This window comes from Marmota flaviventris, chromosome 6, assembly GCF_047511675.1.
Source record: "Marmota flaviventris isolate mMarFla1 chromosome 6, mMarFla1.hap1, whole genome shotgun sequence".
NCBI classification, from domain to species: domain Eukaryota; kingdom Metazoa; phylum Chordata; class Mammalia; order Rodentia; family Sciuridae; genus Marmota; species Marmota flaviventris.
In genome coordinates, this window is record NC_092503.1 from 34,300,432 (window position 1) to 34,314,793 (window position 14,362).

Below are 14,362 nucleotides of genomic sequence, written 5' to 3' on the forward strand. Positions count from 1 at the left end.
CTTTCTGAGCTGGGATCCCCTCATTACCGCCCAGGAGCCCACTCTGCTTATATAATGGGAGTGAATAAGAATATATTTGTATTTATTTCTTAATTTCATTTTGATTAAAACAGTTTTTTTTCAAAATGAGTATAAATGCAATGTTTTTATTAGCAGTAGACTTTTAATACCAGTATGTATATATGGCGTGCATTTTCATATTTTTAAGTTAGCCTTCCATCAGTTTGTTCTGCCACTATATGAGGATGTTAGTATATAAACTTATAAATGAACTATGTAAGTTATTTTTTAATTCAGAGCTTCTTATCATGAATCAAACCTCGTCAAAGATAATGTCAACAATCCATCATTGGTGCCTGGGTTTTTCTAATGTGAGATGTGTTAAAACCAAATATGTACCAAATAGTCAAATTTAGAATTATTTCCTTCAAAGCTTAAAGTTTGAATTTTCTGGGGGAAGGGAAAAATAGGAGTTCTTTGGAATTGGCAAAGGGGAATGAAGGGAAGGAAACAGGAATAGGAACAGGAAAGAGTAGAATGAATCCAACATAATTTTCCCATGTGACTCCACATCATGTTCCACCACAAAAATGGGATCCTAACTAGAGTAAGTCCTACTCCGTCTACGTATAATATGTCAAATACAATCTCCTGCCATGTATATCTAAAAAGAACAGCAACAACAATAAAAGCTTGCATTTTCCTCAGACGTTTTGAATGTGAATTCTTTCCAGGAGGATTATCGGCAAACACATACAAAAAAATCAAAACCCTAAAGCAAAGTTAAATGTGCTACACTATATATCCTTGAAATGTTGATGTAAATGGATTAAACCTATTTAGCTAGGGTTGATAGTTGTAGGGACTTTTATGCTCTTTGATAAAATCAGACTGAAAACCTGTTGATTCCTGTACCAGTTACCTCCTGGTAACTGTCTGCCACAGTGAGTTTTTGGCATTAGCTCTTATTTTGGAATTTCTACCATGATAGGTAACATTCCAGAAAGAAAAAGCAGGGTGTGGAACAGGTTTATTCCAGGAATCTCTTGCAATGTGACGAAATTAAATGCTAATTCTAAGAGATTACAACTCTTCTGACTTCTTCTTTTTCTTTTAATTCCTCAGTGTAGAATAAAATAACATGGCAACTATTAAGTTTGTGAGATTTTTCATCAAGAGTTTGATATCGGGGCTGGGGATGTGGTTCAAGCGGTAGCGCGCTCGCCTGGCATGCGTGCGGCCCGGGTTCGATCCTCAGCACCACATACAAAGATGTTATGTCCGCCAAATACTAAAAAATAAATATTAAAATTCTCTCTCTCTCTCTCTCACTCTTTTTTTTAAAGAGTTTGATATCTCCCAGCTGCATTTTTGTATTTGGACCCCATCTAAGAGCTGTGTTCTCAAATATTCCACAAGTGGACCATAGTTTCCAGTTATCTCTATTTTTTGTCCCCCTTGACCCCTTTGATAGGATTCCTTGAGTATACTTTTTACCATGAAAAAAATATTTAATTCTTTTTTTTTTTTAGTCATTGTTGTGCACATGCCTTTATTTATTTTTATGTGGTGCTGAGGATCGAACCCAGCACCTCTCACATGCCAGGCAAGGGCTCTACCTTTGAGCCATAGCCCAGCCCCAATATTTAATTCTTGAGTGGAGAAAATAGTAATGTTCTCAAAGGTTTTTAAGTAGTCAATGTATTGAAAGTTTAAAAAAAAATTAAAAAAGCAAGTATATGATTTGGGTCCTCCCCTCCCCCAGACCAGGCATCTACCCCCCTTGGTGATAAAGAGCTGATGCTCCCAGTGCTTGAGGACACGCCTGCGTCTGAAACAGACATCAACCTGGAGGTGTCATTTGCTGAGCAAGCAGTCAACCAGAAAGAGGAGAAAACTCAGAAGAGTGAAAGCAATGATGCCTCATTACCTGTAAGTAGCACGTGTCCAGTTGTTACTAACAGAAACATTTTTATCAGATTCTTATGAAAACTTAGAACCCAGGGCTAAATTGAAAGCATGATACAGCAGCGCCCTGCCCTTCATTGATAGAATCAACCCTTATTAATATATAGCCTTTCCTGTATCTTTATCTGTGTATACCTTGAGATTACCAAGGGCATACAGAACAGCTACAATACTTAAACTGAACACTGAAGAGAGAGCTATATTTAATAGAGAGTCATATTAATATTTCTCTAGTTGCTACAAGATTATCCTTTATAGCTTTCCCTTTCTCCATACCTATTAGAATTCGAACAAGGGATATTTTTGTGTTGGTTGTTTTATCTTTCCGGTTTTCTTGAATTGAGATATTTCCCCTTCTTTTCCTTTAACATTTTTGAAGAGCCCAGAGCATTTTTCTGATTTTTGTCTGTTTCCTTAACTTTCTGGACAAAATGTTCTATGATCACCTTGTAATTTTTTCCCCTTAGACTTGAAAGTAGTCATGTCTTCAAAAAGCTCTGGTTCCTTTTAGCAGTAAATTATATTTAGAATCCCAGTTCTCTGTGTAGAGTGTTCTCATTGCTACTGAATACATATGTCCAGATGCACATCTATCTTTCTGTGTGTATGTATGCAGATAGATTTTGTGTGTATGTGTATATAAGTATATATACATGTATACAAGTAGTTATTTGTTCAAATTTTACACATGTAATTAAAAGAAATAATAAAATGAATCCTAGTCATCTCCCAGCCCCAACATTTATTGGTCCAGGGTCAATCCTGATCTAGCCATATCCTTATCTAGTTGCCTATTCTGTGTTATTTTGTGAATCATATCTGAATTATATTGTCAATATTTGTGTTGATAAAGTTTAAACATTGTAAAACACATGTTCATGTTGCCATGTGTTAAAAACACTGACAATTATTAATTTCAAATCTCTAGAACAGTGTTCATGAAATTTGATATAATTTGGATTTTATAAATAAATATGTCATGGTTAAACATAATGACTTTATTTATTTTTTGATGTGGTGCTGAGAACTGAACCCAGTGCCTCACACATGATAGTCAAGCTCTCTACCACTGAGCCAGCCCAACAATTTGAAATTTGATCTTTTTGTAGAGTTTGTTTGAGGACCAGGAACCAAGGTCCTAAATTGCAATTGATTGACGTCTTTTGAGACTCTAAGTCTCCCCCTTCATTTCTCTCTTCCCCATATTCCTCTTTCTCCCTCTGTCCCTCTATTCCTCTCATCCTTCCTCTGCTTTCTTTCTCCTATTTTCCTTTCTCTCTCTCACCTTTCTGTGTCCTCTTTTGTTCTTTCTTTCTGTCTTTCCATACATCCTATTCTCTCCCCTTCCCTCAAAATGTATTTGTTGAAGACACCTGGTTGTTAAGTTATAGAGAATTTCTCCTTGTGACTAATCCTATCCCTATGGTACAATTTAACATCTTCCATTGTTTTTATAATTGACTCTAGATGTATCGGTCTAAGGTTCAACTTCTCTGTTGAGACTGCTTCAGATATGTGGTTACCTGTTTTCAGCAGGCGCACAGAATCTGGTTGTCTTTTTTTTTTTTTTTTTGGTGAAATTAACAGCTGCTGTCAATAATACAGTTTATTCATGGTTGGAAAATGTTGATGTTCCAATATTTTCATCTGTCTTTGCTTTATTACTTTGGGTGTTTCTTTTAAGAAAAAACTTTTTTGAAATGGTTACTTTCTCCATGTATTTACCAGTTTTCAAAACTTTTTGATTCCCTAGCATTTTCCCCCAGCAATCAATTACCATTTGTGTTTGTTTTATAAGAATAGCATCTTAACTCATGGATCCATACATATTTGATGTGATCCTAGACAGAGTTTCCCAGGCTTATCTGGCATATTTTTGTACTCCAGACCTAAAATTGTGTTTTTCAGCGAGAACTCCGATTTCATTTAGTAGAAACACATTTTCCTGTCTATGACTGGAACTCAAGGCCTATTTGGTCTCTGGGTTGGTCCTCATTTTCAAGGCTTTTCAGACAGCAGGACAACATCTGTATCTTTTATGCTGAGAATTGGTTCTCAGGAAATGGCAGGTGACATATTTAGAATGTCACTTAAAGACTCATCTCCTTTATTCCACATTAATGCAAAGAATAGCGATTGCTAACACTGCCATCAGTAAGAATACAAGATAAGGTTAGCATGATCTAAACAGAATGAAGATAGTGTTGACTACAACAACGGAATAAAATAAAATCTCTGCCCAAAGTTTCAAAACAAGACTTGCTCTACCATTTTATTCTGTTTTACAAACTAATTTGTGTTCACTTACCATATTGATTTTTGTTCATGTCATGCCCCAGGTTTAAGAATGACATTTCTTTTTCTATGTTCTATATTTGCCAAGGAAACCTTCGTCTGTTCCTTAGAGCCTACCTCTATACCTATGCTTCTTGTTAAGTCTTTCTTGACCATGAACTTATGTTACATAAATTACTTGAAATCTACTGATATACTATCATTAGCATGCATTTGATGTTACTAATTTGTCTGACTTTGCTTTTACCTACATGCATCTATTCATTTCTACAACCATATTTTAAAATTCTGCATGCCTTCCAGAAGACCTAGGTATATTGTAAAGTTTCTGCAAGTCCTTAGTGTGGTTGATGGAGTAAATATTTATAATCACCACTCAGGAGCAGGTGTCTGAGCAGAAACAAACCTTAAGTTCCATTTTTACTCCTTGCTTCCCCGAGTCTGTAAATAAGCAATAGCCTTTATGTAATGCGCTATCCTGTTGACCGCATTTCATATGCACTTCCTTTTTCTTAAAGCACTGAGCAGGCTTTGTTTTAATTCTTTATGATCTCTCAGTGGATTCAGATTTCTTCTCTTAAATTTTGAAGATCAGGTTTTATAATCTTTTAGATACTGTAGTTTGACAATTTAGCTACTACACTGTATATATCAGGAATTATGCTCTGCAATTATTTCATTCCTCTATCAAAAGATCTTTGTGAGGTTAAGCATTGTCCCTATTTTCCACATGAGAAAACCAGTTAGGTTACAAGGCATGCTAAGGCTTGACTTTGGTGACTAAGCTTTTGACACTTTTCTCTTGCTTTCCTTTCCAAGCTGAAGCTAGGCTGAGGAGTAGGAAAGTCAAGTTCATCATTACTGATGAAATGCCTGCAGGCTACCGTGTATGGCAAGGCCTACAAAGGAGGGGGAGCATCAGGGAGCGCTCCCTAGCTAATTTATGAAACACAGGGATTCAGGGACCTTATATTTTTTGAAAATTTTTATTTCATTCTTTGCTTTAAGCACATTTTTCAAAAGTAGAGAACTTTTCTGTTGCTGAAATTCTACTGTCTTCTGTTAACCAAGGAACTCAGCCATCTAGTCTATTAACTAAACAAAAATGACAGGAAACTTCATAAATATTTAAAGCAGCTGCTATGAATTAAACATTGGGGTAAAGAACTAACTCCTTCATTAAGTACAATGTTTAAATAAATAAATAAGCTCATGACATATATTGCTAGGTAAATCAAATGTTTGAACTAATAATATTTCAGGTTTCTCTAAACATTTACCTTGGGTAGTACTTCAATAATTATATTACATGTGTTTGGCTTATTAGCCCAAAAACAACTGATTGTAATGAAACATTTAGGACTTTTTAAAAATGTGTAAATGGTTGGTAAATATGGTTGGCTCAGCCCTTCAGAAAACAAAGTCATTAGCATAAATATAGGGCCATGCATGAGAAAAATGTGACAAGTTTTGTGTGATTTAAAAAGTAAAGCTTAGTAAAAATCGCAAAATCAGAATATCAAAACATTGGTGTGGTGTTTGAGTATATGCTTTTCATTCTGTAGTGTGAGTGTCTTCATTTGTTAGACCAGTGGCAGGGCTCCTGAAATGTGCCAGGTCTACGATACAACAGGGTTACAAGAGGTGATTAAGATGTAGCTCCTGTCCTTGGGGGGGGGGGGGGCGCTCCCAGTCCTACATCAACACCTGCCAACCTAGATTTCCTCCTGCCTGCTGCTTTCTGCCCTCTGCCTGCCAGGTGAATGGGGCTGGGAGGACTGGATTTAATGAATTTGGGATTGAGGAGATCTTAATTTGCATCTGTAATTTTGTCACTGACCATGTGGCCACATTTAACCCTTTCCACCAGGCCTCATTTTCCATACTTACAACACCGCCATAGTCATTCTTACCCTTTTGAGACTTTGGCAGAATGTAGTAAAAAGTAAATATGAATCTTGTCATTTTTTTATTAATGGAAAACCATGAAACATTGACATTATTTAAAAAAAGTTCTGTGAAGAAAGACACAGTGGTAATACTTAACCCTTTTTGAGTGCTTGCTATATGCCATGAGTGCCTCACCATAGCTTTATATGGTGGAACATGGCATTATTCCATCTTGCAGGTAAAGAGGCTGAGGCGCTGAAGTGGTGGTATTTGCCTGAGGCCACATAGCTAGTAAGTGATGGAGACAGATTTGCCCCCTGTGCCCAGCTCCACATACTCACCCACTGTGCCCAGCACTATGGAGGCCTTCCACATCAGTGCTGGGAATTCAGTTAGGCTCCATCTTCCATGAGGTCTGTTCTTATTTTATTCAATATTTTCATAGGACAAAAATTACCCAAAGCTAAGAGAGATACCTTTTCTCTTTTTAGTGGATTTTTTTTTTTTTTTAAGGCTCTCAGAGTTGAGTTTGCTTGAACGAAATTGGCTATAGATTTCAGGGGACAGTGTAACCCTCAAAAATTGTGGTCTCACCACTGTTAAAAATTATTGAGGCCCTCAAAGAGGTTTTGTTTATGTGGGTTGTACCTATGGATGTTTATATCAAACTTAAATTAAGGAGCTGGGTGTGTAACTTAGTGGTAAATTATGGGCTTAGCATACTTGAGGCCTAGGTTCAATCCGTGGCACAAAATAATAAAACAAAAACAACAATAATAATGATAATAAATAAATTAGCTGGACATAGTAGCTTGCACACACCTGGAATCCCAGTGGCTCAGGAGGCTGAGGCAAAAGGATTGCAAGTTCAAGACCGGTCTTGGTAACTTAGCAAGACACTGTCTCCAAAAAAAAAAAAAAAAAAAAAAGTCTGGATTGTAGCTCAGTGATAAAGTACCCCCAGGTTTAATCCCTAGTGCCACACACAGTCTGTTTAAAGTAATTGCTACCATTAACATAAAAGCCCTTTTGAAAATGGAAAATAGCCTTGTTTTTTTAGAACTAAAAATTGAGAAGTGTGGCATAGTTCTAATTTTAGCACATCTCTAATATTTGGCCTTACTAGGTCAGCTCCTCCTGCATTATCTGTTGCAATGGTCTACATCGTTTACCAAAGGAAAATTTCTCTCTGCACTCAGGAGAAAATGAAAGCAGGAGAGGCAAAACAGTGTCTTAATTATTATTAAAATTAATTATTCAACTAATATTAATTATTATAAGAATTGACAATTTTTGAATTAATAAGTTTGACCTCTAAACCTCTTGAAAAGAGTATTGGGGACCTGCATGATACCATGCTTTAACCTGCTGCTTATATTAATATTTAGGCCATGAGATGTTAATGACAAAAATCAGCAGAGAGAATAAAAGGGAATCAACTGAACATCTTTGGCAATTAAATGAAGAAGGCAAGGGTAAACCTCAACGATGTCATCTAATGAAATAATTTTTTATCAGACTGCTAGAAAATGATCATTGGTTTAGTCAGCAAACAGGGCAGACTGCAGCATGTATTAAATATGCTAAAGAAATTCTTTTTCTTCCTCTTGTGGCTTGTTTTCTTATATATAATGAGTTTAACGTTAAGAGTACTAGATGATATTTGAGAAATGCATAAAACAGCTAATATCACTGACTTGCTTGTGGTCCTGACTGGCACCTCTCCATTTTGGTGTATTCAGCTGTTAAAGTAATAATGATAACTAATAAGAGCAACCACATAAAAGTCGTTGGGACGTAGTGACATTTAAACCTCACAACAGCACTTTAAATTAGGTGGCTTCCTTCTTTTTCTCCTCCTCCTTTCTCTCTTCCCTCTCCTCCCATTTTGCAGAAAGAGAGATTAAGCAATTGCCAAATCGCATATCTGGTAAGCAGCTGGATGACTGGCAGGCTGTCTTTAAAGTTCATGCCAGCTGCTATCCCATGCCCTGTAGCCTTTACCAATCTTACCATGTTTTTACTTACAGAAGATACACAATGTATGTGAAGGGTACCTGGCACATTCTAAGCACACACTCATGCTGCTATTTCTCTTCTTCCTATTTATCCTCATCATATCATGTAATTCCTCCTCTTCCACCCCACCCCATTGATTATCCCTCAACTTCCAATTTTGCTTTGGTTTGGATGGTACTGGGGATTAACTCAAGAGTATACTACCACCAGCCCTTTTTATTTGGTTTTTTGAGACGGGATCTCACTAAGTTGCCCAGGCTGGCCTCAAACATTCCATCTTCCTGCCTCAGTCTCCCGAGTTTTGGGGGATTACAGGCATATGCTTGATTAATCTTTGGTTCTTAAAGAACCACTAACTGGTAGTCATTTTCTCTTCTGGGCTTACTCTCTTGACCTGTAGTATTGATAGGAGCCCTCCCAGTACATGATCTCATTCACTTTGTCAGATTCTGGAACTTCCACACCCCTTGTGACAGGATCACTCACTCTGCATCTGACAGGGAAAATTCTATCATGGCTTTCCTTGTCATTTAATCTGAGTATAACTTCTTTATAGAGTTATGCTTTTTTTTTTTCTTCCTGCATTACAAAAATGGTTAGATACTGTAAGCTTTCACTATATTAATTGTATTTATTTTAGGATTTCAGATTGCCAAAAGATAAAACAGGCACCACAAAGGTCGGTGACCTTGCACCCCAGGACATGAAGAAAGTTTGCCATTTAGCCCTGATTGAGCTGACCGCTCTCTATGATGTATTGGGTGTCGAGCTGAAACAACAGAAAGCTGCGAAAATCAAAACAAAAGGTAACCTTCAAATAGAAATAATAGTTAGATTGACTTTTAAAGCAGCAAAATGGATTTTTAGCAGTATTCTTGGGGGCAGGTATCAAAGCAACATCTGCAAATACATCTGGAGTTCAGATTCTAAAACATTGCCTTCAAAAATTGAGTAACTTGATAAAAGTATACTGTGTCTTAGAGACTATAGAAAATAAAGGCATAATCAAATAATTCCCACAGAAGGAAACTGTGAATCAAAGAATCATAACTTTATGCTTTCTCCTTTGAAAACTGTATTTTTTTAAAAAAACATTTGTTTTCAAATTCAGATCTTGAAAAATGACTTTGAGCTGGTTGGTCCTAAATTATGACTCTCACTTATCACTGGCTAGAAAATACTGGGGTAGTTAGTATTTTTGTTGCTTTGTTCACTTACCTATGAGTTGTAACTACATTTTTAAAATAGTTCTTATCCTATTAAGGGAATGTCATTGTAACATATATACAGTACCCCTAGATGATACTAATCCTATATATGTGTAGTTTTTCTTTTGTAAGCAGCTTGCTTTACCTATTACAGAAATAGAATTTATATTTTGTAGCATGATAAAGAATGAATACATCTTTGGTTTTTGTTCCTCTGGGGTTTTATTGGTCTGGAAATCCAGATAATTCTCTACTGACAAAGCTTTACTGTGTAGGACTCTTTGTCCTCTTGTTTAACCTGAAAGGTGCCTCCTAAAAGGACACCATGAATGAGGACTATGAGTTGCTATGGTAACATTAGCCAAGGCAAGTAGTCACCTGGTTTAAATATTAGCGGCAGTTTCTCTGTGGGACTGAAATGTCTTTCCCTCAGGTCCTCTGTCATAGTGGACCCACGGTGGACCACATTCCGTGTTCAGTTCCTAGGAATCTTCTAGCTTGAGGCTTGGAATGGTGAATTTCTGGGTTAAAAGGTGCTCTTTTTTTTTTTTTTTTCCATGAGTCTCTTGTGTAGAAAGAAGACTTCACATGCTTTTCTAGAATCTCATCACAAAACCTGCAATTAAAAGATAGAAATATAATTTAAATAACTGTAACCTAGTCCTCATGATTTTTGTGTTTGTTTTTGTTTAAGGATTCCATTCTAGCGGAGAAGTATTGTTCTTATTAAAGCTATCACAGTTTAAATGGAACAGTAGAAATTCCAGTATTTAAAAAAAAAAAAAAATTCTTGTTGCAGATTATGGTCTTTTTGGTGTTTCAGTTGAACCCAGGAGCACTGTACTACTGAGCTACATCCAAGCCCTCTTCATATAAGTGCTGAGACTGGCCTCAAATTTGTGATTTTCCTGCCTTAGCCCCTTAAGTTGCTGGAATTACAGGTGTATGCCACCACGTCCAGCAAAAAATAATCTTCATCACTTATTAAAAGTTATGGCTGAAAACCAAGTATCTCATCTGTGGTAATTCTCCACTTAGTGATGGGGATGAGGTGGAGGTTCTGGGTAAGAACTATGCTCCTACCAAAGTCAAGGCATATGATAGTAATTTACAAAAATTATAAATGATATTATCTATCATTTCTTCTGGAATGATTACTGACTATATTTAAAAAAAAAAAAAACTCTACAGATTTAAATTTAAGAATACCAAATATCTACTGTTTTTTTTTTTAAGTGGAAACATTTGTAGAATAGGATCATAAAGTTGGCTTATTTCTCAAAATGGCATTTATTGATACTTAGCTGTTTTGTAGAATGTTAAATGTCAATTTAGAAGAGATGAGTAATACTTGGTTTTCAGCCATAACTTTTAATTTGATTGAACTTTAGTAAATTGTTTGAATATTTATATGTTCTCCCAGGAGTCTGTTTTTCCTTTTGTAGCAGTTTTCCCTTTTCTAATTATTTCAGTGATTTTTTTTTTTTTTTTTTTTTTTTTTTTTTGCAATCTTTAGTGTTCTGGTTGGATCTGGAACATCCCCTACGGGCTCATGTGTTAGCTCAAGACTTGTTTCCCAATGCTACAATGTTCATAGCTGGGGCTTTGGGGCAGTAAATAGATCATGAGGGTTCTGACTTTATGGATTAATCCATTGATGGATTCACAATTTAATGGACTATTGAGATGTGACAGAAATTTCAGAGGCTGGGCCTAGTTGAAGGGAGTGAGGTGTGCCTTAGGGTTCTGCCCTTGGGGACTATATCTTGTCCCATATTCCACTCTTTGTTTTCTGGCCATCATAAGGTGAGAGCTGTGTTTTACCTTGTCCTTATGCCATGATGCTAGCTGACCATGCACTGAAATTTTGAAACTATGAGCCAAATAAATCTTTCATCCTTTAGGTTGTTTGTCTCAGGCATTTTGTCACAGTAACAACAAGCTAACACGTTGTTTGCTGCTATATTTCTCCATAAGGCAGGGTCAATTTTTATATTGACCTAATGGCCGGCCAAGTTTTGTCCTTTTCCTAGTAGGTACTCAATAAATAGTTGCATGATTGAATGACAATGTCAGAAATCTTATGCCTTAACATTTTTTTTTGTATTTATTATTATTAGTCAATTGATGGAAACAAAGACATTTTGTTTTCTTGTTGCAGATTCTGGTCTTTTTGGTGTTCCACTGGCCACATTGTTAGAACAAGATCAGAGAAAAGTGCCTGGAACTCGAATACCCTTGATCTTTCAAAAAGTAAGTAGGCCTGTTTTTTTTTTTTTTTTTTTTTGGTACTCATTATATTATATACTATAGTTTAAATTGATAGTCTCTTTTACTTTGTGGTACTTGGATTTTCTATTCAGGAAGCAAATTTGTTTCGAGGGCTCGTAATTTTTATTTCATGGTGATGCTTTCTGTGTTATTACTGTAACTGTGATCACCGGGCATCATTTTCCTGTCTTGTATTAGCTGGATTTGTATAATTGAGATTTCAATTCTATAATACATAGGAGTGAGAACTGCTTATAAATTTCTAGGGAATTGAATCTTCATGAATATTTCATGCCTGTATGTATTTCCCAAGCTTTCCTATTTACAGTGAGGATGTCCAATTTAATTTACCAGTGCCTATGTCCAAAGTAGGCAAAGAAACCATAAAGTAGAATTAGAAAATGATTACTAAACTATCAAATCACTTGGGTAGTCAACACTCAATTATTCATAAGGGGATTATCTATAGCAATAAAAAATTTCAGCCCAACCTCTGAGCCATCATTGCTCCTGAAGCACAGATTACATTTGATAAAAGCTAGGAAGCACACGCTGAAGAAGCTAGATCAGATCAGTTGTGGACAACCCACGTTATGGATACTTTGCAACAGTCCAGGCATATTAGTTTCTGAAATCTCTAGGGACAGGAGAAATGGTTTCACAGTTGACTAGGCCAACAGACTCATCCAAACCTAAGGCTTAATCTTGGCACTTAGTCTATGCCAAATTGGTCATTTCCCTGTCTGACTAGCATTGTGGCCTTTATTGCTCTTGTTTGCCATTACACCAAACCCGTGTATCTCTGTCTCTCCTGATGAACTTTGTTGTGCGGTTTATCCTACTCATCAGCTTCTGACAGCCACTGCCTACAGAACCTGTATCTGTATGAATAGTGGTCAGTGCTTCCTGTGATTAATAGAAAGAGGGTAACAAATACCGGTTACTGACAAATTCTTTTAGTCTCAAGAAAAGATGTGAGTCGTTATAGACAAATGGCTTCTCAGAACGGGAATCTCAGCAGCATGCTTCCTAAGTGTGTTAGCCAAGGCTCTGCAGAGAAACAGAACCAATGGGATATATGCAGAAAGATATGAAGTGAAGTACTTTGGAGAATTTTGTCAGCTAGGTATGGGTGCTAGCAAGCCTCAGATGTGGAGCAAATGGTCTGGACCCTGGGGTGAGAGTTCATGCTTCAGTCTTGAGACAGAACTTCTTTTTTGGAATATCCCAGGTTTTGCCTTTAGGCCTTCGATTGATTGGGTAAGGCCCTCCAACTTCTGGAGGGTTATTTGCTTTACTCAAACTATGATTTAAATGTTAATAGCATCTGAAAAAATCCTATCCCTGCAACATCTTGATGAGTATTTGACTGAATAACTGGATACTGTAGCCAAGTGGACACACAAAGACATCATCATACCAGGGAAGTTCTGTGAGCCTAGGTTTTCATAAGGTTCGATGATGCTTCCTCACCAGGCTGAGCATGGTATCCGGTCCCTTGAGAAAAATCTCCCTTTGTCATTTCTCTTGACAGTATTTTGTTGTCGTCGTTGTTAAAGTTTATTTAGTTACTTTTCATTATTTTCTTTTCAACATTCTCTAGACTCTGGCAGCCTGCTAGAATGAAGTATTGGTGGTATAGCTCCAAGCTTTTCATTCATATGAAGAGTTTGCTTGTAGGTAACACTCATCTGCTTGTGTCCCCTCTGAATCGTAAGCAGCAAATCACAGTGGTCTGTCATGAGAAGTGCCTTTGGATTCATCAGCTGGACAACTCAATTGGGTCTTCCCTCTGTTTTGTAAAAAGAAAGAAATAGAAACCACTGATCTACAAAGAGATTCATTACCAATCTTCAGAGGATTATACTTTTAATGTTTGAGGAAATATACCCCCCCACAAAAAAAAAGGCCACTAGCAGAGCTTATCTATTACCATTGAGTTGTTATCTGGTATTTATTTATTTTTTCCTCAGAGGCACTTTGTTTAAACCATATTCTCATAAAGAGTTGAAAAATAAAATGTTGTTAATTTTAATTTAATGGAAAAAGTCCACTTTATAATTTAGTTAGCAGATCCAGTGTTCTGACAAATAGGCCGTACTAGGCATACTTTGTGTCAAAAAAGCCTGAGTTCATTTTTCAGTTATCATAAATCTATACTATATATTTTGAGAAATGCTGTGAATTACTGATAAATTATAGAACATGAGATAAATTATTAAAACTAGCATATTCACTATATAGATCAATATTATAATTTTCTATCTATTTTAAGTCTTGAAAATTAAAAGGAAGGCAAAATAGTATATTTTAATAATGTAATATGTGATGGTAAAAAAATGTGATTTTCAAAGTGAGAAATATGAAAATATGAAATTCAGATTGTATACACACATATATAATTCTGTCAGATGCCGGAATTCAGTTTTTGAGAATAATAAAAAAGTCTAGAATATTGAAAATTCAGATGTTGCTCTCATTTAGCTATTTAGAAGTCATGATCCATTTTTTTGTGAATTTAATGAAAGTGAGAAAGCATAGAAACTATGCTTTTAGTAGAAACTAAAAACTAATTTGCTTATAATCTAACATGATTTTGTTTTATTGTTAATTTTACAAGGTGAAATAAAATGAAAATTATTCATTGAATATTTATAAATCTGGTTTTAAATACTTTATTAATTCTTTTTTTTTTAGTTTCTATCCATTGA

The 14,362-nt window shown here is 36.0% G+C and overlaps 1 protein-coding gene across 4 annotated transcripts in view; it reads left to right on the plus strand.

Moving 5' to 3' along the window:
- The window catches only part of Arhgap18 (Rho GTPase activating protein 18), a 147,754-nt gene that overhangs the window by 78,964 nt on the left and 54,428 nt on the right, over window positions 1-14,362 (plus strand). For all 4 annotated transcript variants that reach the window (XM_027947389.2, XM_027947388.2, XM_071613036.1 and 1 more), the window contains exons 5-7: window positions 1,766-1,932; window positions 8,813-8,978; window positions 11,542-11,633. In XM_027947389.2, coding sequence (XP_027803190.1) covers window positions 1,766-1,932; window positions 8,813-8,978; window positions 11,542-11,633 — 425 coding nt within the window. The remainder of the gene's footprint in view (window positions 1-1,765; window positions 1,933-8,812; window positions 8,979-11,541; window positions 11,634-14,362) is intronic.